This window comes from Falco biarmicus, chromosome 7 (genome assembly GCF_023638135.1).
Source record: "Falco biarmicus isolate bFalBia1 chromosome 7, bFalBia1.pri, whole genome shotgun sequence".
Lineage (NCBI taxonomy): Eukaryota > Metazoa > Chordata > Aves > Falconiformes > Falconidae > Falco > Falco biarmicus.
The window spans coordinates 40,184,907-40,209,784 of NC_079294.1; the positions used below are offsets into that span (position 1 = coordinate 40,184,907).

General features: G+C 44.4%; 1 protein-coding gene across 2 annotated transcripts; it reads right to left on the reverse strand.

The window, feature by feature from the left end:
* Positions 1-939: 939 nt before the first annotated feature.
* SLC35F4 (solute carrier family 35 member F4) lies at positions 940-24,878 on the reverse strand. Of its 2 annotated transcripts, XM_056347667.1 has the most exons (6): positions 24,713-24,878; positions 20,341-20,638; positions 12,610-12,829; positions 5,772-5,897; positions 4,360-4,552; positions 1,534-2,615 (listed from the first exon to the last, which is right to left on the reverse strand). In XM_056347667.1, the coding sequence occupies exons 1-6, from the start codon at positions 24,834-24,836 to the stop codon at positions 2,452-2,454; spliced, it is 1,125 nt and encodes a 374-aa protein (XP_056203642.1). In that variant the 5' UTR covers positions 24,837-24,878; the 3' UTR covers positions 1,534-2,451. The 2 variants fall into 2 exon arrangements, with proteins under 2 accessions (XP_056203643.1, XP_056203642.1); XM_056347668.1 differs by lacking the exons at positions 20,341-20,638; positions 24,713-24,878 and adding an exon at positions 940-1,527 and having other exon boundaries at positions 2,526-2,615; positions 12,610-12,833.

Here is a 24,878-nt window from a genome sequence, read left to right on the forward strand (position 1 = left end):
TTCGGGGTGTTCAGTCTCTCATGAGATGCTTGTTGTTCAGCTGGGAGTGCAGCGGCTCAGGGGCCAGGGCCGAGAAGAGATAAGTAAGGCTGGTTTTGGCTTTACTAAAGGCACCCAAAACCCAGCGCCACCTCTTGAAAGTTGGTGTTGGCAAGAGGCAGAGCTCAGCGTGGCTCTGGGAGGATGTGGGGCTAGTACTGGAGCCTGGCGCATTTGAGGGGCAAAACTATGGGTATTCAAGTTCATGAGATGTTTGCAGCTACATGGTCACAGGCTGGAGCAGACCACGGGTGTCATGAGCAGGACTGGCTTTTAGCAAAGGCTCGGACAAGATGTGAAGCCAGCTAAGGGTGTAGCAGCAGTCCCGGAGTCAAGGGTATGATCAGCATCAGCTCAACTGCTCGGTTTGGGTGACGAGGGCAGGTAGAGATCCTACAAATCTGCAGACTAGTTCAAACTGTTTTAATTAGCAACAGCTCACGTAAATACGCTTTTCTCCTATGTTCAGCAATGGACTTCTCTCTTCCAACCAGACTGGGAGGCACGGTGTCTCAGCAGTGCCACTGCCCCCCGTGATGTCCTGGGTGTCGTGTGAGTTAGCATGTCAGTACTGAGCCATGGATTTCCACTGGCTGCAGGCACAACATTCAGTAGAGACAAGCTTGCAGTGCCGTGTCTCTGGGCTAACAGCACTGTACCATGTCCAGCTTGTGTGTGAAACAGCTTTTATTGTATATTTCACAATAACATAACTTAATGAAAAATTAATGTTTTGCACATTACGAATATTTATTTTGATGGTAATTCCTAGTACCAAAGGGGAACATCAGCCTCTTCCAGAAATGAATTATCAAAGATGTTAGGAGAGGTTTAAATGGCTTTCCAAAACTACTACCTCACGGAAAGGTCACTTTATTGAAAGTAGGTCAACATGTTCAATTTTGAGATTCAGCTGGAAATATCCGGGATTTGTATCCTTGAGAATGGGCTCTACTTTTGCCAGCAAAAGGAGATAAATGATGTAGACTTGATCCCTATTATAAACCCACCCGTTCAGTAAGACAAAAGCTTACGTGTTTTTTATTACAAAACATTTTATTGTAGTTATGTACAGCCGTTCCTTGATAAGTGTATAAATGTAAACATTTATTATAGATGTACTTCTCTTATGTTACAGTTCATCTCCATTCCAGAGTAAATGTCATTTCTAAGCATACAGATAGTGAGGAAATTTAAGCTATATTCACAGAATATACATCCGCGTGCAGTTAAAAGTCCACCAGCCCTAAGCTAGTGGTATAGACACTGTCCCATTAGCTCTGCTTCTGCTTCTCGTGTGTATGCTGGAGTCTGTGATGTCGTCGGCATGATCCTCACTTTTCTTCTCTTTCAAGCTGTTGATGAACCTCAGGGTTATTTCATCCCATTCCTCAGGGAGCAGCATGAGCAGAAACCCAATGCAAATGATGATGGTGGCTCCCAATCTCACTACGCTGAAGATCATTTTGTGCTTCAACAGATCCACAGCTGTGAAGAAGGAACAGCAATGTCATCAAAACTGCAGCAGGATGAACTACAGCATCAGACCAGCCTGGCACATCTCTGTAACCTGCATGTCGCACTCTGGCTGTGATACCGGCCACGTTGCTCTCAATCCTGTAAGTGACCAGCTCCTTTAGTTTAGAGAACAGCTGTGACCCCTGACAGTGTAGTACTCAAAGTGCCAAGTCTCCTCCATGCCTCACCACCTTCATGCAGGCTCTGAGGAAGCCCTGTAAGGCTGGTCTAAAGCCTCAAGGTTTCCTTTTCTCCTCTGAGGGAAGGTACATTATGGTAACTCTTATCCAACTGCACGTTGCATCAGCATAACATTTCCTTGGGCTGCACAGACCACTGATGGGGAGACAGCAGCATGCAGGTCAGAAAGCTGGAATCAGTGCCTCCAGGCCCAGCCTCCGAACTCCACAACCAGCAACAACAGCGCATCTGAGCCCTTCAGCAGTTTCTTACAGGTAATGACTGTTTCACAGCTCTGACCTGCATTCCCCTAAAAAAAGGTGTTTCTTTGAAAATATGCTCAAATATCTGGAGTGGCGAGGCTAAGAGAGTGGAGGAGGAGACTGGAAGAGCAGAGGTTATTCAGCAAGGTAAGACTCTGGAGAAAACTTCCTTGCTGCTGTGTGGCAAGTCACCAGCGCAGGTGCTGAACCACAGCAGCACACCGACACTGGTGTGTTTCAGCAGCAACCAGCAGCTTTGAGCTGCTGGTTGGGGATCAGCCTGCCCTCTCCTCTGCATGGTATGGACACATTCCATTGCTCCAAGAGAAAGGAGGCAAGACAAATATCAAAGGCTTTCACCAACTGAAACACCCACCATCACCAGATGCATCTATGGAAGCCAAAGGAGATTGATCTGCTTTTGAAATACGTGACAACAGCTTTTGACTATTCAGACAATACACTGCTCCTGCTGTCTGCATGCCTGTGTGCTTATTTTCCCACCAACGACCACGGTACTTGTACCTGCATTTCCAGGGACGCTGAGCACTGTGCCGATGGAGATCAGAATGGGGTATGTAAGCACAACGCCAACGTTAACCAGAATATTGAAGGCTAGGGAAAAACAGAGAAAATAATACATGATTATGGGGAAAAACACTAGTGAGACTTTTTCTTTTTCCTCTACCTTGACCCTACAAGTATGATATATGCTCAGTATGCACACCACAATGATGTAGTTGTCACAAAGTGACTGATTTCTGTTTTTTTTATATAGAAGTAGAAGCTCTGCATGGGGGAAGAGGGAGGGCTGTACATCCTTTCACAAACTCTAATGCTGAGCTCATGACGCTCGTATTTCAAAGGTTTTTGCACGCTTTAATCAGATACCAACAACCTAGTTTTGCTGCCGTAAGTCATCATTTCTCCTCCTGCCAGAAGGATGGTGATTCCCAGCTTCCTCTCTCACCAGAGACTGTGTTGGTTTTGTCTTAATAGGACATTTCACAGGCGAAAGGCTGCCACCCCTCTAGCGGGACCATACACCAAAGGTGTTATCAGCAGGAGCTCATAATCTAAAGGACGCTCAATACAATTAGCTGATGAAGTTACCTGTGAACTAAGCAGACTAGAGTGAGACCATGGTCTTGCTGCCACGCTGAAGGCAAAATGAAAGCTGACAGAAGTACAAATGTTCAACACCTTTATGATTTGGTATTATTTTACATGACAGCATTCCCAGGCAGCTTGAATTTCCTCGAGGGATCAAAAGCAAACCGCAAAAACTTCCCCTTCATACCGTTCCCCAGGGGGCTCTTGCAGCCAGGGGCTGGTGCTGTGTGCTTGTGACAGGACCCCAGGTTCCCCTGATCACCCACCACCTGGTCCTGCTGGTAAGTTCCCTACGTATAAGGAGCAAGTCTGTCTGCTCTGCAAGGCTGTTCCTGCAGGGATGGGATTATACACTTAGGGATAATTCATCACCCAGTGATCTGCCTATATTTTGACCCTTAGGGCCTTGCAGAGCAGCTGCAATTCTGCTTAAAGTGGTTTCAAGGTGCTCACAGCACCTCTGCTGTCAGCTCAACCATGTCTCAGGATGGCTGTGCAGATGGGCTATGTGCTGGGCAATGACATCCTCTTTGTTTCCATTTAATATACTTGTAGTGGAGACAAAACATCTTCAATTACAAAATAATAGAGACTTTACTACAGGAAAGGATGTTGTTACACCTAGAAATCAAAATACCCCTGGGCTGAATCCAACAGATTGCTTGGCTAGATAGCAATTGTGGCTCTGAAAGAGGGAGCGCTGTGGCAGGGCAGAGGGGAGGTGAAGAGCACAGGCAGTGAAACGCCACCAGCCTTTGCAGCCAACGCAAAAGCTGTGCGAGTTCTGCCCAGAGCCCTGCAGCACCCACAGGAAGGTGCCCCAGCGCTGTGGGTCCCTGTGTCAGTGCGCCCCCCCCCCCCCCCCCCCCCCCAGAGCGTGCCAGGAACCCACTGAGTACATGCAGCCTTTTGAAATCAGACCTCCAGCAATTAAGCTGTGAGACCGAGACAGGGGAGTATCAATGAAACTACAGTAGGAAGGTAAAGATGAAAAGCGGACAATTAGTACGACTGCTTCATGTTTATTTTCTGCTATTAGTAATAGTATTATGGCTTCTTATGAAAAGTATTAATAAAACTTCTCAAGGAGTACCTGTTTGCACAGGGATCAGATTTGATCAGTGAGAGCTCTGCTGCTTAAGGGGGTGGGGGAAAATTGTACCTGAGGCTAATTTTGTACTGGGGGTGAGGGGTGGGGGGGGATGGAGAAGAAGCTAGGAAAATGAGTAGATTTTTTATCACATACCTAACCAGAGGCCGGCTACTCCACACAGGTAACCCCATGGCACGGCAGAGAAGGGGGACCAGTATTCCACTTTTGTAAAATACAGTATGATAGGGGTAACAGAGATGAAAATTAAATTGAAGAAGCCCAAGGTAGAAACAAAATGAGCTGCTTCCCCAAAGTTTGCACTTCCAAGAAACATTTTGAACAAAACCTGCAAAGGAGAGGAGAGAGAAGGGTTTTAGACTTCATGCCTGTCATGGGATGCAACGTTCTCCTGCACAGTCTCCACTCCCCTGAGGACAGTGGGACACAGGACAGCCCTGACCAGCACAGCATGGCACTACTCGGCTCTTTCCGACAGATGAGTTTTGCAAGGGGATCTTTGGTCCAATTTTTGCCCTTTCCTGCATTTTAGCAGAGGGGGATGCCATGCTATTACTGTGGGGACGGTTGAGTCTTACAACAAAGCTTAAAACAAGGAGCCAATGTAACTAAGAACCCAAGGACAACACCACTCATGCAACAAAGTTACAGGATTTTTGCCCTGCTTGGCACTGTCAGAATTTGTGAGAGGACCCTGGTGACTTCCACAGCATGAACCTGCCCGTGAGAGGAAAGCCTAGCCTGGAGGGACTCGCTTCAAATTCACAGGCAGCACAAGCCTCATGGAGAATTTGTCCTACATGGGCCTAAATTCATGCATTTTGAGTGACTCGGTCACAACAAATTTATAAGCGAGACAAGCAAAGTTTAAAGCAGGCAGGCAGCTCCTTATCCCACTACAACCAACTCCAAACTTCTGCTCCTCTTTACACACACTTCGCCCTCCCCAGGCTGACAATACATACACATTTAGCCCAGCCTATTTCTAACCCAGACAGGTCCCTGCTTTCTTCGCCCCTCCCCTTCAAGAGCAGCCACTACTTTCAAGCAGGGGGCAAAGCCCTATGTGTCTTTAATGCATTGCCTGCACCAGGCACACACAGGGGCTCCAAGCCCAGCACGAGCGCAGAATATGCAAGAGAGCTGCAGTGCAGAGCAGGGATGAGCCGTGCATCCCCGCTCAGGGAAGGCAGCACTACATTCAGGCTCTCCTCCCTGCTGCACGTGGCAAGTCCCTTCGAAATAGTGTCAATAAACTGCGGTGGCAGGAAATGATTAAAACATGATCCTAAACTCCTTGCAGCATAGTAATGGAGATCTCATTAAAGGCTCATAAAGCAAAGTCATTCTGACTATTTGGCAGCTAACAACTAATTACCCTCATAGTAGATTTCCTGACATCGTGACATTGCCTGGTCACAGTATGAATGATGCAGGAGGGATGAATAAAACAAAACATTTTTTTTACAGTGATTCACCTTGTACTCATGCATTTTTAACCACCATGTTACAGAATATAAGAATACTAATAAACAGTTATGACCTACCTTATACAATGCAGATGTAGAGGCTGATCCAACAGCATATGCTACCCCGATAATTGAATCACCCTGGAAACCATCTGCATATGCCATCATTACGATTCCTGTGATTGCCATTATTGCTGCAACTATCTGCACAGACAAAGCAAAGCAATGTAAAGCTCAGTGCAATTCCATTACACAGAAAGAGATTATCACTGCATGGGGTTTTAATGAGTATCACTAGCTCCTTTCTCTGACTTGAGGCTTTCTTGCTTTCCCTTAAATAGGGAAAATTATGTACGGCTGGGAGAGATGTAAAACATAATGAAAGTGTATGCACTGCTAGCGATATGGATCTAAAGCATTGCAAATTCTCCTGGGACCTACTGAGAGAGCATCCATCACTGAGTATTTTATAAGCTGAATATCCACGTTGGAGATACGACTCCAAGATCAAGACGTTTTAAGACATTATGCTCTACTATAAAACATAAGAAATATTTAGCAATGCCACCAATTTGACTTGAAATGCAAACATTTAGAAGGCCAACCTTCCCAGACATCAGTCCAGGAGAATGACCCCAGTATTGCTGAATACCAATGTACCACTGGCAGCTTTTCCAAGTCTGCTCCAGCTGTGCATGGTACTTCCTAACAGCACTGCCAGCTTTCTTGGACAGACATGACCAAATTTCTTTACGAAGCCTTTACTTTTGTGCTTAGGTTTTTGACCTCATTTGAAAGCCCAGATAGCGGTTCTAAGGAGCTTCAAAGAAAAATAACAGAAATAATAACTCCGTATCTGAAATCCTGGGTCTTGACTCCAGGGACCTCAAGGAAGTGGTAGGGATTCTAACATATTTTATTCTTTTAAAACCTCCCTCTTCCTAATTGCCCTCAGCAGGTAAGTACAGAATCTGAATTTCAAAGACACTGAATGCCTAGCTTCCACGGACTGCAGTGGAAAATGTGCTTCCTTGAACCTGTAGAAAATCACAGCCCTATTTCTCAAAGATAGGGGGTTTTCTAGAGATTTTTTAAAAATCAGTATTGCGTTAAACATTTTATCATTATAAAAAGGCAGTTCATGTACTAGACCCGGGTGTAGAGCAGAAGACGCACAAATGCAGTTACCCAAAGCTGGCTGTTACAGAATCAGCAGCAACATTTAAGGCTCAGACCCTGTTTTCTCTTCCCAGATAGCCATTAAATCACACAACTCCCCAGCGGTTAGGCAAGGCAGGCCCCCCCGTTCATACAATGCAGTTCACCTCGACAGCACTAACCTCTGCAATCACGGCCACACTGACTGGCTCCCAAACTCCACTGCTGAGCCAGGCAGGGCATTTTGCCTTCTTGCTCCTGCGGCTCTGGTACAACTCCTGAGCCAACACCAACGTGAGACGGACACTTGTTTAATGAGGTTTTCCAGGAAGCTTCATTTACTACTAGACAAGCTTCTCACGCTTCACATGACACACTTTAAAGTCATATTGATCAAACCACGTGTCCTTTTGCAGAAAAGCCCCACTTTCAGATCTCACACAGCTTTACTGACAGCCCCAGAAAACCCACTACTGCTCATACGAAGCAGATGTGAGCTAGACTGAGGCTATAAGCACAAAAATCCCACACAAGAATTTCAACAGAGCCAGTGAGGAGAGCAAAACCATTTCAAGGGACACAGGATGGGGACACATGCCTGACCCAGGTAAAGGTGACTATACATGGGAGACAACAGGGAACCAGGAATCAACTCCCAGGGTAAAGCCAGTCTCTCAGACTACAGGTCAAAATGTTAGTGCTCCTAAATCCCACCTAGGCCAACACCTTCACTGGGGAACTGATCTCCTGGTTGCAACTTGAAATGTTTTCCCTCTCACCATTAGCCCTATTTAACCAGTAACTGAGGCACACAGGCACTCCCCTCTCATTGGCACCGCAGTGTCCAAGGCAGTCACAAACCACAGTGCATGTCTATATCCCACCTCACTTCTATTTGAAACACCCAAGCTCCAACATACAGTTCAACAAAGCTGCCTAGCTGTCACCTAAACCCAAGGATACCATTGATACCTCCAAATTCACTATGAAATGGCACTTGAAAACTTATTGACAAGGACTGGAGTCACATATGTACTCGCAGTCTCCAGGTGTAATGTGCTGATTCGATGAGATCTGGAAGGACTTTAGTAAGAGGGCACCAGATGGCTTCCCTCCTTCCCTTCCCAGAATAACACATCCCAGCAGTCAGGCCATACTGGAGGAGGGCTCGAGTCCCTTCACCTGGAGGAGGGACACTGATCCAAGACTGCCGTCTCTGGACTTAGAGCTCTCACCAGCAAGCTGCTGAGGAGGGCAGGGGAGAATGCTGCATTTTCCAGTGCCTAAACAGGAATGTGGCCTTCAGTCCTTAAAGGAGCTGGGGTGCTGGAAGACATCACCCCGGGCTGCTCACCCTGCTGAAACTCAGGGCACATCTGGCACAGGACACACATACCATCACCCGAGATGCAGCAAGGCTTATTTTGATCCCTGACCTTACACCTACCCAAGGACCTATGAGTAAAACAAAGTTAAATTCTCTTAAAAGAATGTTTCGGTCCCATTAGGCAGGCACAGTTCCTACAGAACTTCTCTCTCCTACCTTCGGTTTAGTGAGCAGGTTGTTAGTAACATAATTGTGCAATACTGCTGTTCTCCTTACAGCTTATGCCAAGACACAACTACCACAAAAGTCCCAGCCTTGAAGCAACAGAGAATTAAACCCAGGACCTCTCAGCCATCAGCATGGCCCCTCCTGTGAGTTTCCAGAAGTCCCCCTTTGCCCTGCTACATTGCAAAGATGAAGCCAGGCTTCATCTCAGGCTGCACTACGCATCTTGCCTTGCACACAGATTCACATGCAGCATTTCAGCTGTCAGCTGGAATGTTTCAGCTGAAATATTTCAAGCAACGTCTCCCACAAGGCAAAACAGAAAAGTCCAATGTATTTATCCCCTCCTTCTAAGGGAAAGGATTGAGATTTAACTCTTCATGCACACATCGCTCAGAACCAGCAAGTGAGTCCTTTCCTTGTATTAGTGAAAATGAGTAGGTCCACCATCCCCAATAGGTTCTTCCTATCCGGAAAAACATCTTCCCAGTCTGACTACACCAAATTTAGAGCCAGTTTCCTAAATTAATCCAATTATTCAGAAAGCCAAGCACTTTTTTTCCCTGAAACAACTAAAATGATAGGCACACATGGAGCACCATCTCATGAGACGTTAGATAAATCTGACACTAGAAAACAGCAAGAACATTATTTAAGTTTCACATTCAAGGCTCTTCCTGCAAATTATATACCACTGCATTAGCACAGTTAACCTCTGCCTAGCGATTGTCATGCGTTTTCTTTAGAAACCTGAGAGCACATCCTGCAGGCTTCTGTAAGCTGACAAGAAGCAGCAAGGTCACAGCAAAGCAAAACTCGTTGTTGTAGCTGACAGCTTCTTAAACAAGGCTTTTAATTAATGTAATAGGGTAGGAGCCTCCTTGGTAAGGAATAAAATTAGCCTGCCACCTTTTTTTCTCCCCCCACCCCACCCCGAAGAGAGCAAGGCCAACCATCATTTTACCCAGGAACATTTTTTTCCCATGTGGAGCACAGCAGAAGATGAGTTGCTATAGTAAAGAAACCTCCCTCCATGCTAGTCAACCTTTTCTTGGGGGAAAAAGTGTCCCCAAACCGCTCCATACCTACCTAGTAAGTATTAATTCAACTTCCCAGATGAAACACAACCAAGGGCTCAAACATGCAAGCATTCAAGCACGTGGCTAAATCTAAGCAACACAAGCCAACAAAACTACCCAAATATGCCACTTTTTTAAAACATTTGTGCTTGCTCTGAGCCAAAGCTGTCTGGACTTCCAGAAGCCTCACTGTAACATGGATACATTATTAAGCTGGGAGACACTAGATGTGTTCAAGCGAAAATGATTACGGTGCAGGCAGGGATTGTGCTGTTTCCTTGTGCTGGGCAGTAGGTACTTCAAGGTACCCAAGGTCTACCTGCACTGCTCCTTTAGGTAAAGAGCTATACAGCCATATACGTCCTTCTCATCTGAATACTCTTTCTCCAGCTAGTGTTCTTCTCTCTTGGGTTGGGTGAAAGCTTCTTCCCACACTACAGCATTGCCGCTGACGGCACGTGGCTCTCACTGCAGAACACACACTCTGGGTCGCTCAAATACAGCCAGGGCAGCCGAACCCTTGTGTGCAGCCCCCAGCAGTCCTTCTGCAGCTAGCCAACTCTTCCATGGGCAAGAATATGCCATACCATAAGGTGGCCATCAAGACAGGTTTGTCTTTAGACAGCCCGTCTGAAAATGCAGCCCTGCAGCCTGGCTGGCAGCTGCATTTCAGGGTGTGCAGGAGCAGCGCGTGGGCAGGCAGCCAGGGGACCCCAGAGCCCTCAGGCAGCTGGCCATGTGGCTCCCATGCACCCGTCCCACACACGCATGGGCTCTGCGGTCAGCTCACAGGCTGCCTGCAGCAACACAGGGAGCTGGTGATGCTGGGAATCCGCTGCAGAGCCACTGAGCCTTGATGACTGCTGGTTCTCAAGCCCAAGCAGATGAAAGCTGTCTTGGATATACAGGTGCTGGCTGCATCCCCACCTCCGACGCACCACAGACGTGCCCAATGGCTCTGAAGCTGAGCTCCTTTGAAAAACTGGCCGTGCTCCTGGGTGCTGAGTACTTTTCCAAAAACACTGGCTCACAGTATATGATTAAGCCCTTATTTCTTTTTGTCTCCTTACTGTCTAAATATCGTAATTACACTTGGTCTCTGAGAGGCTGGGGGGTGAAAGCAGTAGAGGCATTCAAAGCACAAAAGAAGGGCTGGGTCCGTGCTGCTTTGTTGTATTTCAGTTCTCAAACACTCTCCTGCATGGTCATTAACATCATTAAGTGTTATTCTGGCAGGAGGGCTGGTGGAAAATGCTGTTAATTACCTTCCCAGCAATGTGCATCCAGAATCTGCCAGTTAGCAGCAAAACAGTTTCTTTTACGTGCAGAATTTGCTGCTCACTTTTTCTGCCAGGTTTTTCTTATGCAAACCTCATGGTGTTTACAGCATTAATATTAATGCATATTTATAGTAACTTTTTTTTAGTTAGTGAAAAATAATAACTGAAAATAGCTTTAGTGTTTTTCATCTAGGTTTCTTTAAGGGAGTAGGTTAGGAAAATGCAAGAGCTATGCCTGCTCTTCAGAAAGATGTTGCTTTGAGACAAAAATTAGCTTAAAGCGTACAAAATTTCCTATTTTTTCAGCTGGAACCTGATAATCGAGGGGCAGAGAACCTACCATTCCTGTTAATTTCTGTAGAGAACTGAGGATTTCAGACCCTGCTTATTCTTTAAGTCATCAGCAGGCTGAGGGTAGGTCACATTCACCTGGTGCTTCTGTATTTTAAGTTGTATATGAAATAGAGACACAGGTGTCTGCCTTTAGCGCTGCAAGTCAAAACATCTGTGTCCTTACCTTCAAGGGCATGTGGCTGAGGTCTGTGAAACACGGGTACACCTCCTCAACATTGCCTAGCCTGGACAGACCCTCCACTGAGCCCATCCAACAAAACCCTCCTAGCCGATGGCTACCCAAGAGCTTAGTCATGTGACAGCACATGTGTCTTGAGGTGCTCAGGCCCCATGTCATTACTAACTTCCCAGCCAGCCCTGTCGCACCAGGAAATTAGAAGAACTGGTTTACTTTAAACAATTTCCTCTTCCATTCCCAAACCCCAAGCACAGCACTCTGTTCACTGTGCTGGTGGCAGCTCCAAGAGCTAGATCAGACAGATGCCTGTAAAACAAGGATGCCTTTTCCTTTCATTCCTGAACTCTTCTATGACGCTATTAATAAATAAAAAAGCTGCTGTGCTCATTTTTTTAAAAAACAAACTCACTCAGATGAATTCCATGGAAAGCGTGATGGATCAGGACACTCAAATCCAATTGCTGGCATCACACCTGCCCCCAGCCACTCCCTAATGAAGTTCAAGGCTCTTGATAGTTCCGTCAGGATGGTACCCAACACAACCACTGGGCCTTGAGCCACCTCAATGGGGGAATCCGCATCAGCAGAAATGGCAGAAAGCCTAGCTACTCCTTAGCTAAGGTATAAAGTGAACAGTTTAAATTACTGCATATTAGGAGACTGGTGTATGTAAAATTACAAGAAACACACTTGCTTTCCCCTAGTTCCAGACGCACATCATTTCGCTTGAGTTCTTTTTTCTCTTTTTCCAAGGTCCATATTACTTGCCAGTGAGTCCTGTAACGCTTCAGCACAAAATACACCTTCATGCAAAACAGCTGCTGTTCCTTTTAAACCAAATTTAGCACACGTATGTGTGTGTGTGTAAAAAGTAACAGGGTGGCACAAGAAAAATACACTGCATGTTGAAAACAGCTATCTACCCAAACAAGGAATAAAATTGCTTTGGTTAGAACCTAAGCATTCATCACTAAGTTTAAAATAACATTAACTGACTGTACTTCAGCACTGTAACCCAAGACAGAGTAGATTTATATGAACTGAAAGTCCTCCTATTCTAATTTATCAAATTACACTTAGCTGTAATAGCTTCTTGAAATTCCCACATCAAATTATCTCTGGAGTCTGAGATCTCTAACTGATATTCAGGCTTAGGTTTGCATCATAAAATTAAATGAGAAATGGTTTCATGGTGTGTATGTATGTACATACACACCCACCCCATAATGTGGCAGTACTATGGCAGCACAACAGCTTGTGGATTTAAAGGCAATTATGAAAAGAAGAGAGAATTGAAAATCAGGCATGTCATTACCCTTGCTCCCATGAACCTGTCTTTCAGCACAATCCAAGAAAGCAAGAAGACAAAAGCTTTGTTACAACAGAATAGGGCAGAGACGTCTGTGGCTGTCAGCTTCTTTAAAGCCAGTAAATACAGGTAGTTAGTTAAAGTCCACAGAATAGAAAAGGGAGCAGTCCTTTTAAGAAAGAGTTTCAGCGTCAGACCATCTTCACCAAAAATCCGACTGCATTCCCTAAGAAAAGAAGAGAGTTTAAAACTCAGCTAGGATTTTCCTTAGCGCGTACTCCAACACAACATTCATTAGACTTTTATCACATTCAATTAAGTGCTTTTCCTAACTCCTCCATGCACCCATAAGAATCAATTGTTTAAATCACACAGACAAAATAACGTACAATCTTCCTAAAACAGCAATTTCACAAATAGAAAAGAAGTAACTTACCTGGAATAATCACACTCCTACGCAACAATAATCCCAGGGACTTGCACACAGAAATGAAGGTTAATCTGTAATGCACTGACAGTTCTCAGACTCTGCCTTCGAGGCCATGAACTGAGGGATTATAACCGCAATTTCTTCTCTTGAAAGATTTCTGTAGCTTGACAATTTTTTCTTGCTTTGCTCCAAAACCTGTTTTTATTCTTATTGAAATATATTCTCACATATGGCCAAGAAAGCTTTAAGAATTGCCTAAAGACAGTGAAAAATACTGCCAGACACATCACTATGGTGGGAAAGTCAGCCACCAGCCAGTGGGACCGAGCCAGTCAAACGAGAGTGTGAGAAAGGGAAGGGATGGTATTTAACAGCTTTATTTTATTATGCAGTGAAAAGTTGTGTTTGTTTAGACATTTCCTTGTGGTTTAAATTGCAAGCAAAATCTCCAGATTCCCAGGCGCTGTGTCACATACAACTGAAGTGAGCTGTTCACTTCTTAGGGTTTCACGAAAGGGAAGGGTCAGCTCAGAAGACACTGCTTTCGGGGACAGCACTGCTGTGCAAAGTGGTCCCTGCACAGGCTAAGGGGAGACCAACTACTCAAGCACGCAGCTTGATTAAAGCCACATCACTGCACCCCTCCTGAAACACCTCTACCTTTCCCAAATTGGGAAGGCTGTTTTTTTAGCAACTCCACTGTCTTCATTCTTGGTTAAAGGTATTCCTCAAGATACTCCCAGTACGCTTCATTTCTTGACGTGGCAGGCTGTCCGACATGTCTATTTAAAACATGAGAGGGCCCACAAGTGAATGCTTCATACAACTGAAACACCAACAGAGCAAACCACGGTACCGTTAATCTGCAACACATCCTTAGGAAGCGACATTAAGGGACTAATCTAAATGCCACGAGGCCTCAGGGCCCCAAAGTATTCACAGCTGTTTATGGCTGTGTTTGGAAGATTGCTAAAACATTAATTATGTAGAACTAATTAGTAACTTCAAAGATTGCAATGCAACGTGAAGTCAAAAACACTTGTTATTTTGGGGGGTGGTGGCGCCAGTGTAATAATTATCTTGATTTGGCTTTGCCTTTAAGGACAGATTTGTTTTCAGGACTCCTAAACCATTTTTAGTAATTCTGGGGAATTCTGCTGTTAAAAATATTGCAGTTTTTTACTATTAAGATTGGAAACCATCGCTCTCATTTTGAGGAAAGTAGAATAATAACATCTTCGCAATACTTGAGATTGGCTATGTCTTAACCTAAATGATTCTGTGACTCTACTTAATAACCACTCATTTCATACTGCCACTACAACGACCTGGGGTTACAAAGCAGTCATTTCGGGGAATAATAAACTCCTTTCTCAAACTCTGTGCCAGGGTGTCCAACAAGTCAACACTCAGGCAGGCGGATCTGCTAATTATCTCCCTCACTCCAGTTGAGCTCAGTGTTCTCAGAAGCCAGCTTGTCCTCCGAAGATCAGAACAGAAACACTACACCTTGAAACAGAACAGCTAGTGGTGAGTATCATTTATCTGAGATGCAAAGCAAACTCAATGAAGCAAATGAGTTAATGCTTAAGTTTGACTGTAGGCTTTTGTATCGCTGATTTCAACAGGAGCTAAAGATGAGTTTCCTTGTGTGAGGATGGACTCACAGACTTGAATGCTCACTGAATGCAGATAGAGCAGCTTATGTTTAAAGGATGTTTTTCTCCCCTTGAGACTTGGGTGGATGCAGAGGGTGATTCTGAGCTCAACTACATCTCACTTCAAGACAGGTGGCCTCTGACCTGGACATGCCATGGCTGTGTCACCATTACATGACGTCAGAACCAGGACGCCCCATCTCCTGGCAAGAACAGATCTGTAACATGAACTACAGACCTGTATGGAGCCTGCTCTCTCCAACCCAGCAGGAACTCTGCCATCGGTTCTGATGCATGATTGGATTGTTACACAGTTGTAAATCCAACCTGTCTCAGAAGCTGTCAGGATCTGTCTTAGAGGAAACAAGCTTGTGCTGTGTTAAAACAAGAAAGGTGCGTGGGCTGCTTACAGTAATGCAGGGCACAGTTAAGTGCCCCAGGGCTACGCTGACAGCGTACAAAGGCAACAGCCAAGCCATCCAAGTACATCATTCCAGTGGAGTCTGCCAGGCAGCAGGAAAAGCTCTTCTACAAATATGCCATGGGAAATTATACCCCAGTCATCCATCGTGGGACCCCACTGCCAGGGAGATGCTGGGAATAAGCCCACTGTTTCTGCTCCTCCATTCATGGGGAGGGCTTCCAAAGCCAAAAAGGACGAGGAAGATGCCAGAATGGTTCAGGTTTTGTTGTCCTGCAGATCCCTGGCATGTCTGCACACAGACAAACTCAGAGCAGAGTGAGGAGGATGGAGTCCAAAGTCCCCTGACTATGAGCCTTTGGAAGGAGGAAGACTCAGTGATGCAGCCATCATTCTGGGTTGGACTCTGTGGGCTGGTTGACTATTTGGGAGAGGCAGCTGTGGCAACCCTGCAGACGTCACTTATCTCTGAGTTCCTGGATGCAGTGGGAGGTTCACAGGTAGGAGAAGAAATCTGGAAATGTTTCACAGGCCCCAAGCTGTTTAAGCAGATGGAAGAGCCTCCATCACACACAGCAGTGTACAATGACCATGCAACCAGAGGCCAGCGGTTCCTCCCTTCTCAATTAAAAAAATACAGCAAAGACTCGTGACAGGGTCATGCCGAGTGAGACAGAGACTTGATGAATTTACCTCCATGCCTAGGAGAACTCCATGAATAATGCTCAGTGAATGAGGAGATAGGGAGAATACTTTATCTTCCCAGTCAAGGCTACAGTAGATTGCCTTGGGCTTTGTGAGGGCTGGATGCTCAGTGGTTAACTCAGCCTCTTTGGCGTGCAACTAAAATTAAACTTGCAGGAGTCATCAGATATGACAGTGATTAAACTCTGGGCTCAGGAGAGAGGGCTCCATGGATCCCTCCCCATACAGATAATAATGTGTAGGCTGTTGACTTAAAGACAGAGATGTCTAAGGGCAGCTGACCCTGAAACTATGACACAAACTATTTCCAAATGCACAAGAAGTCTATTTAAAACCTGCCCTCTAACATAAATAGCTCTTTTTATTTGCAGGTAGCCATCAGCTCTGGGCAGTGTGCCATGCTCTCAGGAATTACAGCACCTCAGGCAGTCATGTAGCTTTGCCTCTGGCACCCACTAAATAGCTTGCGTTGCCTCTTAGTTATTCTAATGCCAGCCCCTGCAGAAGAATGAGTTTATTCACCCCTGACGCACAGCAGACTCTGGACTGTAATGCAGCAGCTGGTTTTAAAACAGCTTAAAGAAAAAAAACAGAGCTAACAGATGCTAGCTGAGGTAACGTGAATATGGCAAATGTAATTACATCACCTGGATTAAAACTTGGCACGGACACCAATGCCATGACGGTAGCAAGAAGCACCACAGGACCTTCTGTGAGCGCAAGTTGTTACTATGTCATTTGGTCCTTCTATCTAAATGATGGCATTTGCTGTGATAAAATATCTTCAGCTCCGTTTCAGGAGACAGACACCAAACAGAGTAATGGTGGAACTGGTGAACTGTTTTCCAGGACTGACCAAGTCTGAACATTATGAAAGAGCCTGGCCAGCTGTATTTGTCGACGCAAGAACTGGAGCAAAGGCAAGGGAATTGTGTGTAAACCTCTCACAAAAGCAGTGTCTGGCTCTGGGGGCAGCACTGCAGGAATGCTGTCTCCCAACAGGAATGGTCCAAGAGAAGCTGCCCTGGTTTTGTGCTGATGGTCTTCATCCCTACTGTTAAGCCATACAGGGTTGAGCATCTTCAAGCAATAGAGATCCTCATCTCTCCTCTGAAAAGCACTTTGCAGTGAAGATCTAGATTTGCAGCGCGATTCTGTAAGCGGCTGAGAAAGCTGGACTGAGCTACTGCTGCAACATAGTTGGAGATATTTGTAGGTGACAAGCTTGCAGATGACAGCAAATGCCAGCTACTTACTTATGCCTGTCTTTACTCCAAGCGATGTTCACATCTTGTTATTGTTCTTGCTAGAAAACTAACTCTTCCCAACATGTTCATATTTATTAAACCTGCATCTACCAACACCCTTCCTAGCCAGTGCCTCAAGGTTGCATAGCGCCGGGTAGGGCTAGCCTCAGCTGTTGCATTGTGGATCTATTCTGGCAGAATTTGCCACAGTATTTGCCCTTGAGCAGCCAAGATGGCAGATGGCAAGGCAAAATTTATTAACATTGAAAATACCATTCACCTATTCCAAATCATAACTCTATTAGGATCCTGTGTCCAGTCTGTGGAGTATCTTCTGCTGTGGGAGAACCGGCAGGGTTAGATTTCCTATTCCTGAGCTTACTAAGCTTCAGATCATTTTATCCACCACTAATGCAAAGCGTTTCAAGCTCTTTATGTAAGACATACCTTTTATCTACAATACTGAGGGGATACCAAGAGCTGTGTCTTCTGCCCCAAGACAACCAAGATACTTTACTGAAATGCTGCGGGGTGGTAATAACCATGAATTAGCTTCTAAGACCACAAAATTTAATCTCCAAGGTAAAATGCAAAAGGTAAGAAATACACAATTTACAATCTCAAAGTTTATAAACCTTTCAGAAAGCCAGTCTAAAGCTAAAGATTGAGAATTCCACCCTTCTGAGTGGGATTTATTAAAGTAACAGTGGCCCTATTCAGCTTTGCCAGCCTCGGGCAGCACTTTGCAAGTCACTCGCATGATCACTGATCTCTGCCAAGATATCACAGATACTGTTTGTCCTGATCCACTGGGAATATCTGTTGGACAAAAAGCCGTATGTCTTTAAAGCTCCTAGTGAGTAACTACATCCTCCCGAAACACAAAGACAAATCACCCCTGGACTCTGAGACAGGCCTGGAATCGCTGCAGAATGGGATTTATTAACAAGAATTAGCTAGCTCACAGAAATAAGATCAGCAAATGAAGCAACAAGAAATCTTACAAAGTGTAATAAAAAGCCTTGTAACAGGAACAATATCAAGAAACCAAACAGTTACACAAACAATTGACCTAGCTTTGAAAATAACCCTGTTCTGGAGTAGGAGGCTGGGATAAATGACCTCCGAAGATCCCTTCTGAACTAAATCTGTCTATAAATCTCTGAATTTAAAAACTACAAATGATGCTTTTCAACTCTTTAAGTCATGGCAAAATCAGGGGCTCATCCTGAAGAGATGTTCATTCCCATACCCAAACTGGAAGAGTGACTTGCCAAGTCATAACACTGCGCAGACCAAGCAGTTGGTCCCTATGATAAAGTCAGTATCGGCCAGCAGCTACCTCCTCCTTGGGATGTGAGTTCATGACGTACCTAGAATAGGAAATACTCTGGGAAGATGCCCATCAGCTCTAACACCTGTCTGCTGTTTCCACACGTTCACAAACCTACTTCACATCTCCGTGTGTGCAGAACTTCCTCTGGGCATGTAAGCATGTGTCCTGAACTTTAAAATCTGAACTCCTAACAGCCTGGGAAATGCATCAATTATTTAAGCATACTTGTATTATGTATTGCCACAAATGCCCAGAATTTTGCTCTGATGGATATATAAGCAACCAGCGAACGGCAGAGGATCCACCCGCAGGGATATTTATTCTCACCTTCTTCCTTACCTGTTGTGCATTTGTTATTACTTTACCCCATGCCCAGAAGCCAAGCTGACACTGTTAATGTTCTCACAAATACTCCGGCAAGAATCTGAATGAAGGCATCATTAATGTACAAAGCACTAGGGTTTTCAGAGAAGCAGTTAATTAAGTGCAACTGTTCAATTTCAGTCACGCTGATTTGACAGAGATGATTATTTAGGGCCAAATTACATCCCAGAAAGCAGCCAAGGGAAGAATATGGCCCTGCTACGCTCCAGCTTGACAGTCACAAATTGACTTCCCTGTGTGCTCAATGACAGCTGTGCTGAATCCTCTGTCAACGGGAACAAGGTACAGGCCACACGCTGGTTAATACCTTGCAGAACAATTCTGCTGAAGTCAGTAAGATTGTTTTCAAAGCAAGTCTGCACTGGAGTAACAGAATTGGGTCCCAGCTCAAAATTATGCTGTGAATTTCTTCCCTTCATGGGCAAGGTGTGTTACCTCTTCACAAGCTGAATTTAGATCCATCTTTTAAAGCCGCTTCTACATCACTGTCCCATCAGTAGAATAATGGAAGTGGGGGAGGAACTGAGGAATGAATTGTCCCAGAGTGTGGTGGTACTTCCAAGCCCTGAGCACACTTTAGATGCAGCTTGCTTAAGAACTGGCTAGAGTGAAGCTAAGCCAGCTTGGTCCTGCTGCAGCACTGGTGGCTGGATCAGGTGATCTCTTTGGGTCCCCCTCTAACCTTGTATTTCTATGATTTCACAGTAGCTACTGAAGAGGGATTTATAAATTTCTACCTCTGCAGACTAATGTTACAGTTAGTACTGTGGGCTCCTTTACACTTGAGGTTGAGAGTTCAATTATAACATGCAGCCATGTGGTGTAAGAAAAGACTGGAGTTAGAGGGATGTCTTCCCCTGGCTCTCACAATTCAGAGGAAGAGGTGGTTCCACATGGAGCCTGACAGAAAATGGAACAAAGCCTTCACATCAGTCCCTGAGGATGACAGCCACTCAGCAATGCCAACTTACCCCCCTCGGAGCTACAGGAGGAGGAAAACCAAGAGTCCACCACCTGCTCCAATTCCTGCCCCACACAAAAGAGAGCAGAGAAGGCTGCTAGGATGCTCTTCCTCCATGCTGTGATCCAGTGGGAAGCAAGGGCAGTTTTCATCCTGCTATACTTGCTGAGCATAGAGAGCAAGCTATGGTTTTCCACATGAGAACCATCTCCTCAGCTTTGAGCATTTCTTCCCAACTATGAATCACTGTGGATGCACTTCATACTACTGGTCTATCATAAATGGGCCTGAACAGATTAATTAACCTGACCCAGACAAGAACACAAAATATCAAGGTATTAGATAACATAGCAAGATTATAAGCAAATTACTGACCTATTAACTCAGGGAAAAAACCACTCTAACAATCAATTACCCATTTTTTCAAGCATATATCACTCATCTGTTAGCCTTCTGTAAGCTATTTATGAATGAGATTTTCTGCAGCATGGCCTTTATTCTGCCTTCTCACACCAAGGGTCAAATGGAGAAGAGCAGTGACCTCAGTCCACAGAAATCAGGTTGTTTAAAGGGATATCGCCACAATAAAGCCCACCTGAATTTTTTGATTGGAGACTGCTTTTCCTGTGCAGTTGCAAGGTGCCCAGAATAATAAATGGGAAAAGCCATAATGTTCCAGTTTGTTGAGAACCAAGTCATGAAAAAAGGACAGTCAAAGGTCTCATACGTGATTTTGACAAACTGCGTGGTCCCAACCCAGGAGGAAGAGACGGACAAAATGATCAGGAATCTCCAGATAAGCTTGAGAAATGTGGATGTGCAAGACTGGCATCGTGTCTGTCCTTCAGCTTCTTGGCTGCTGCTCTCTGTGTGCATTTGTGTTCCTTCCTCTCCTGGAAAAAAAAAAAAAAAAGTAGAAAAAGAGAAGAGTTGCACACATAATGAATGCATTCAAAACAATTCTTGGCAAAGTCTCCCCTTCTGATCCAGACACAAACCATCCCTTGCCTTCTCCCTATAATTCCTCTATGTCCCACAAACACTGAAATCCTGCGCAGAAATACTTCAGTAATACTTTCTCTGTCACTTCAAGGGGATAGGAAAAAAATCACAGTACTGATGCCTGAGGTAAAAAAGTTACAGTTAAGCTGTTGCCACTGTTCCCTTTATCAGCCCTTTTTGCCTTCTGTCAGCCAAACCTCTAGAATAGAGCTACAACCCTTGGAACCAATGACATTATAAAGTCAATTACTGTGCATGTGTACAACGTAAAAGCTGTCTGAGCCAGGAAGAAGTTCTTATTAGTCAAGATTTTAACTCAACAATCACTTTTTTATTTGCAAGCTGGGAGGGGAAAAAGAAACAGTTTGGTGGTTTTATATACCCAAGCAGAGAAAGGCTCTTTTCAGTCAAGTTAGTGTACTTACATTTTTGAAGTTAAAAAAGGTAACTGGACGAAACTGAAGATTGGCATGCCTAGAATAAACCTCTACACATAAACAAGGAGGAATCAGAAAGCTGTCATTTCCCATCTTAGTACAGTACTTTTGAGATTTATTAGCAGATTGCTGGAGATTTCCTAGCAGAAGAGAATATAATCTTCCTGACTGGTGACTTGCTCTTCCAGACACATCTTCCAGAGGTGTAACCCATTAAACCTATCTTGATTTCACAGATCCCAGCTGAAAACACAGACTGAACTGTGCTGGAAACTGAGGAGCACTGACACTGTTGCCCCATAAGCTCAGGTGGCAGCTCCAAAATTTGCCTCATTCAGCCCCAACCATTTACCTCATTAGACCATATTACATCAGTTTGATAGAAGAAACAGGAGTTCCTTCTAAAAATCATGACCTGCAGCTATTCTTAACTATTACTATCAGTTATCAGTCGTGTCAACACATGATGTGATGTATGTAAGAAACAATACAAATTGTTGATGTCAAGAGGAGCTATAGATGATCCACTGCAGTGAGAGCATACACTGTTCAACTTAAATGTGAAAAAGGTACCCGTTCAGACTCAGGTTTACTTTCTTTTTATATTACTCTTTCTGCTACAGCCGTAACAAAATGTCAAACCAAGGTTCCAAGTTATTACGTTAGACTGACATTGCATCTAAAGAACCACAATTCATCGTAGCAGGGAGCGCATTTGCAATCAAGAGTTTTCCTAACAAATATATGGAGCTTTTTATGATTGTATGATGTGTTTTGTTCCTAAAAATAGTCAGTATTCAGTGGCTCCATTGTTTAGTGGTGAATCAAGAATTTAAATAAAATTACAGGTTTATTAAAAACATCCAGAGGATAATCAGACACAGGCCTGAAAAAGCAAGCATTATTTTAGCATTCTCTTTGGCTGCTGAGAGAAAAATAGATATTTTTATGATACTAATAATGACTGACATCTTCTATTAAAAGGTAAATTACCATTTATTTGCAAGTTAGATGGCTTAATTACGTAACATCCAATTGCAGGTTTTCCTGCTAAGCAAAACTACCATGCAATTAGCCCTTCTTCAGCTAACAGTTAAAATAATCATAAGATAACAGAAGACTAAAGCACCTTTATCCATGCTTTCTATTTTTCAATTACCAAATAACTATGTAATTGCCATTACTATGCATGACACTACCACTAGCGTTTGACTTGGACTTCACAGTCCCAGGTTTGAATGTTAGGGAAAGGCACAGAAATAAACACTTGTTGCAAGTCCTGCCTTGGACTTAGAAGACTTTTGTTAAGTTTTAGCCCAATTAAGTATACAGTGGGGAGTTCTTGGAAGTGCTTAATGGGCAGGACTCATCCCACGTAATGTAGTTAGTAAGTAATTGTGTATTCAGACTAAACATGTTGTCTACGGCTCCTTCATATTTAATGATAATGGACATGCATGGTGAGAAGGTAGCTGATTTCATTCTCATATATATCTAAGCCCACTGCAGGTGCTTAGCTCTCCCTAGACTAGATATTTACATTTAATCTAAGCGAAATTAAGATGGATCCCCGGCCAAAGTGCCATAGTAGCTTGACAGCTGCTTTCCAAATCCTTGGGCTATGCCACCTAAATCTTGGCCAAATAATCAAAAGGACAAGGTAAGAAATACCTTTAAGAATAATGACAGGGCTTGAACTCAAAGACACATGGCAAGCAGGCACACAATTCATACTAAATAGGTTTAAGGACTTCCAAGTCATGAAGCTGGGGCTTGAGTAAGCTAGAAAGTAGCACCTGTGTTCAGATACAAAATTATATGCTAATGAGGAGAAAACAAATTGATCAGCCAAAGTGCTTGGTGGATAGCATTTTACAATTAGCAAGGTAGTAGAAATCCTTTGTGTCTGCATTTAGTTCAGTCTGAAATAAACCAACAGACTCACCCTGTCAAGAGCACAGAAGCAATCTCAGAACTCAACAAGGATGAAATGACAGGGAAAGAATGCAGATGACACTGCAGGTGACACACAGAGATGACACTGGTCAATGGCAAACTGTGTTGAAAGGCAGCTAGCAGTAGCACCCCTGCACAGTCCTGTCTATAACACAATTCTTGCTTGTGATGTCTCTGTGACAAGATGGTAACAGAAAAGCCTTTTGCTTTCATTTTTCAGAAGAGTGAGATGTGGAAAACCAAAACCTACAGCTTTTCTTCTGAACTCTTGACTATTTGGCAACTACATCCTAGAAAATAATACCCTTTATATTTGTTTACCTACCTGTCAGGTCAGTCCTGCTTAGACCACACTGATGAGAAAGGGAAGATCAGGATAAAAGGGAAATTAATAAATGTGAAATAAATGTTTCGAAGAGTATGACGACAAGGCACTACTCTCTTCTCAAGTGACCTGAAGTCCTTTCTTAGAGAAGACTGATTCTGATTTTGGATGTACCCTAGTGCTAACATGCACAGAGTTATTTCAGCCTAACAGCTGCAAAAATGAGAACAGATCAGGTTTCTGGTATTTTAGATATGATCTTTACTGCAAGATGCTGTATCATCCAGTCTTTGCAGCAATAATCACCTCCAATATTTTTTCTGAGGTTTTCCATCAAAAGAGTACTCCTGGGGTACGAGATCCCTCCATTTTCCAGCACAAGAAGAAAACGGCTGACTCTTGCTGCCATCGGTGGTGAAGTGACAAGAGGAAGGTTCATCTCCCACAATTCCAGTTCGCAAGGGAGATCCAGCCTGTTCTTCCTCCCCTTTTTGCTCACAGTATCTACACAGTCTTCCAAAGAACTTGGACAGTTAAATTACTTCAGTCGTTTAACATCTCTCTCCTCCTCAACAGACTCAAAGGCCTGTGGCTGGATACTGCAACTGCGCCCATCCCATCCCAGCTGGTGATGGATGGACATCATGGTGAAGAAGTCAGTGTGTTCACCCTACCTACAGGTGCATTTGATCTAAACTCCTGCAGTGAAGTGGGTGACACATTCCTGATGGAAGCCCTGAGGTGCAGCTGATCGATGATCTGAACTGCGATGGTCTTCCCTAGATATCTTTCCACCTGTTGCTCCTTCCCTTCTTCTTCACCACACTGTTCATGGTCTGAGCTGAGATTTTGTCAATGTCTTTGAGAAGGAACACGGCTCTTAAGGGTCCTGGTCTCTGGCCAGGCTGAAGCTGAGGAAACATAACCACTTTGTAAAAACTAACTTGTGTGCTTATGTTAATTATTTTGTCAAGATGTTCTGTGCCTACTGGCCTTACAATTTCTCAGATATCTAACACATTACATGTACCTACTCAGGCCCAGGCCTTTTCCTCCCATCCTTGCTTCCTTCCCGTCTAACCCCAGTTTGCACACAGGTACAGGAAGGACTTTCATGCGTCTTTGCTGTTCGCAGCACCGTAAACCAACGTCAACATGCTCGGATTCTGCACCATCTTTCAAAAGACAGACGAAAGAGGCCTTTTGCAGGCATGCTGTGACGCCAGGAATGTGGCTGTTATGCCTACCTGATCTGCTCTGCCTCTCGACTCTGCTGTGCCGACAGATTCCCGAAGGACTTCGATTCTGCAGCTCAAGAATGGGAGCAGCAGAATCTTCAGCAACAGATAGAGGGGAGAGCTGCCTAGTCATGCCTCTGTGTCTGCTGGGGCAGTTGCCTCCTGGCTTGCATTG

Bases quoted from the DNA above. Each gene is read 5' to 3' on its own strand.
- SLC35F4 (XM_056347667.1), bottom strand. From the start codon at position 24,836: ATGACTAGGCAGCTCTCCCCTCTATCTGTTGCTGAAGATTCTGCTGCT. The intron at 5,898-12,609 runs GTAATGACATGC...TTGTCTGTGCAG, and splicing joins ACAGGTTCATGGGAGCAAGG to ATAGTTGCAGCAATAATGGC. The intron at 4,553-5,771 runs GTAGGTCATAAC...TCTCCTTTGCAG, and splicing joins CTACATCTGCATTGTATAAG to GTTTTGTTCAAAATGTTTCT.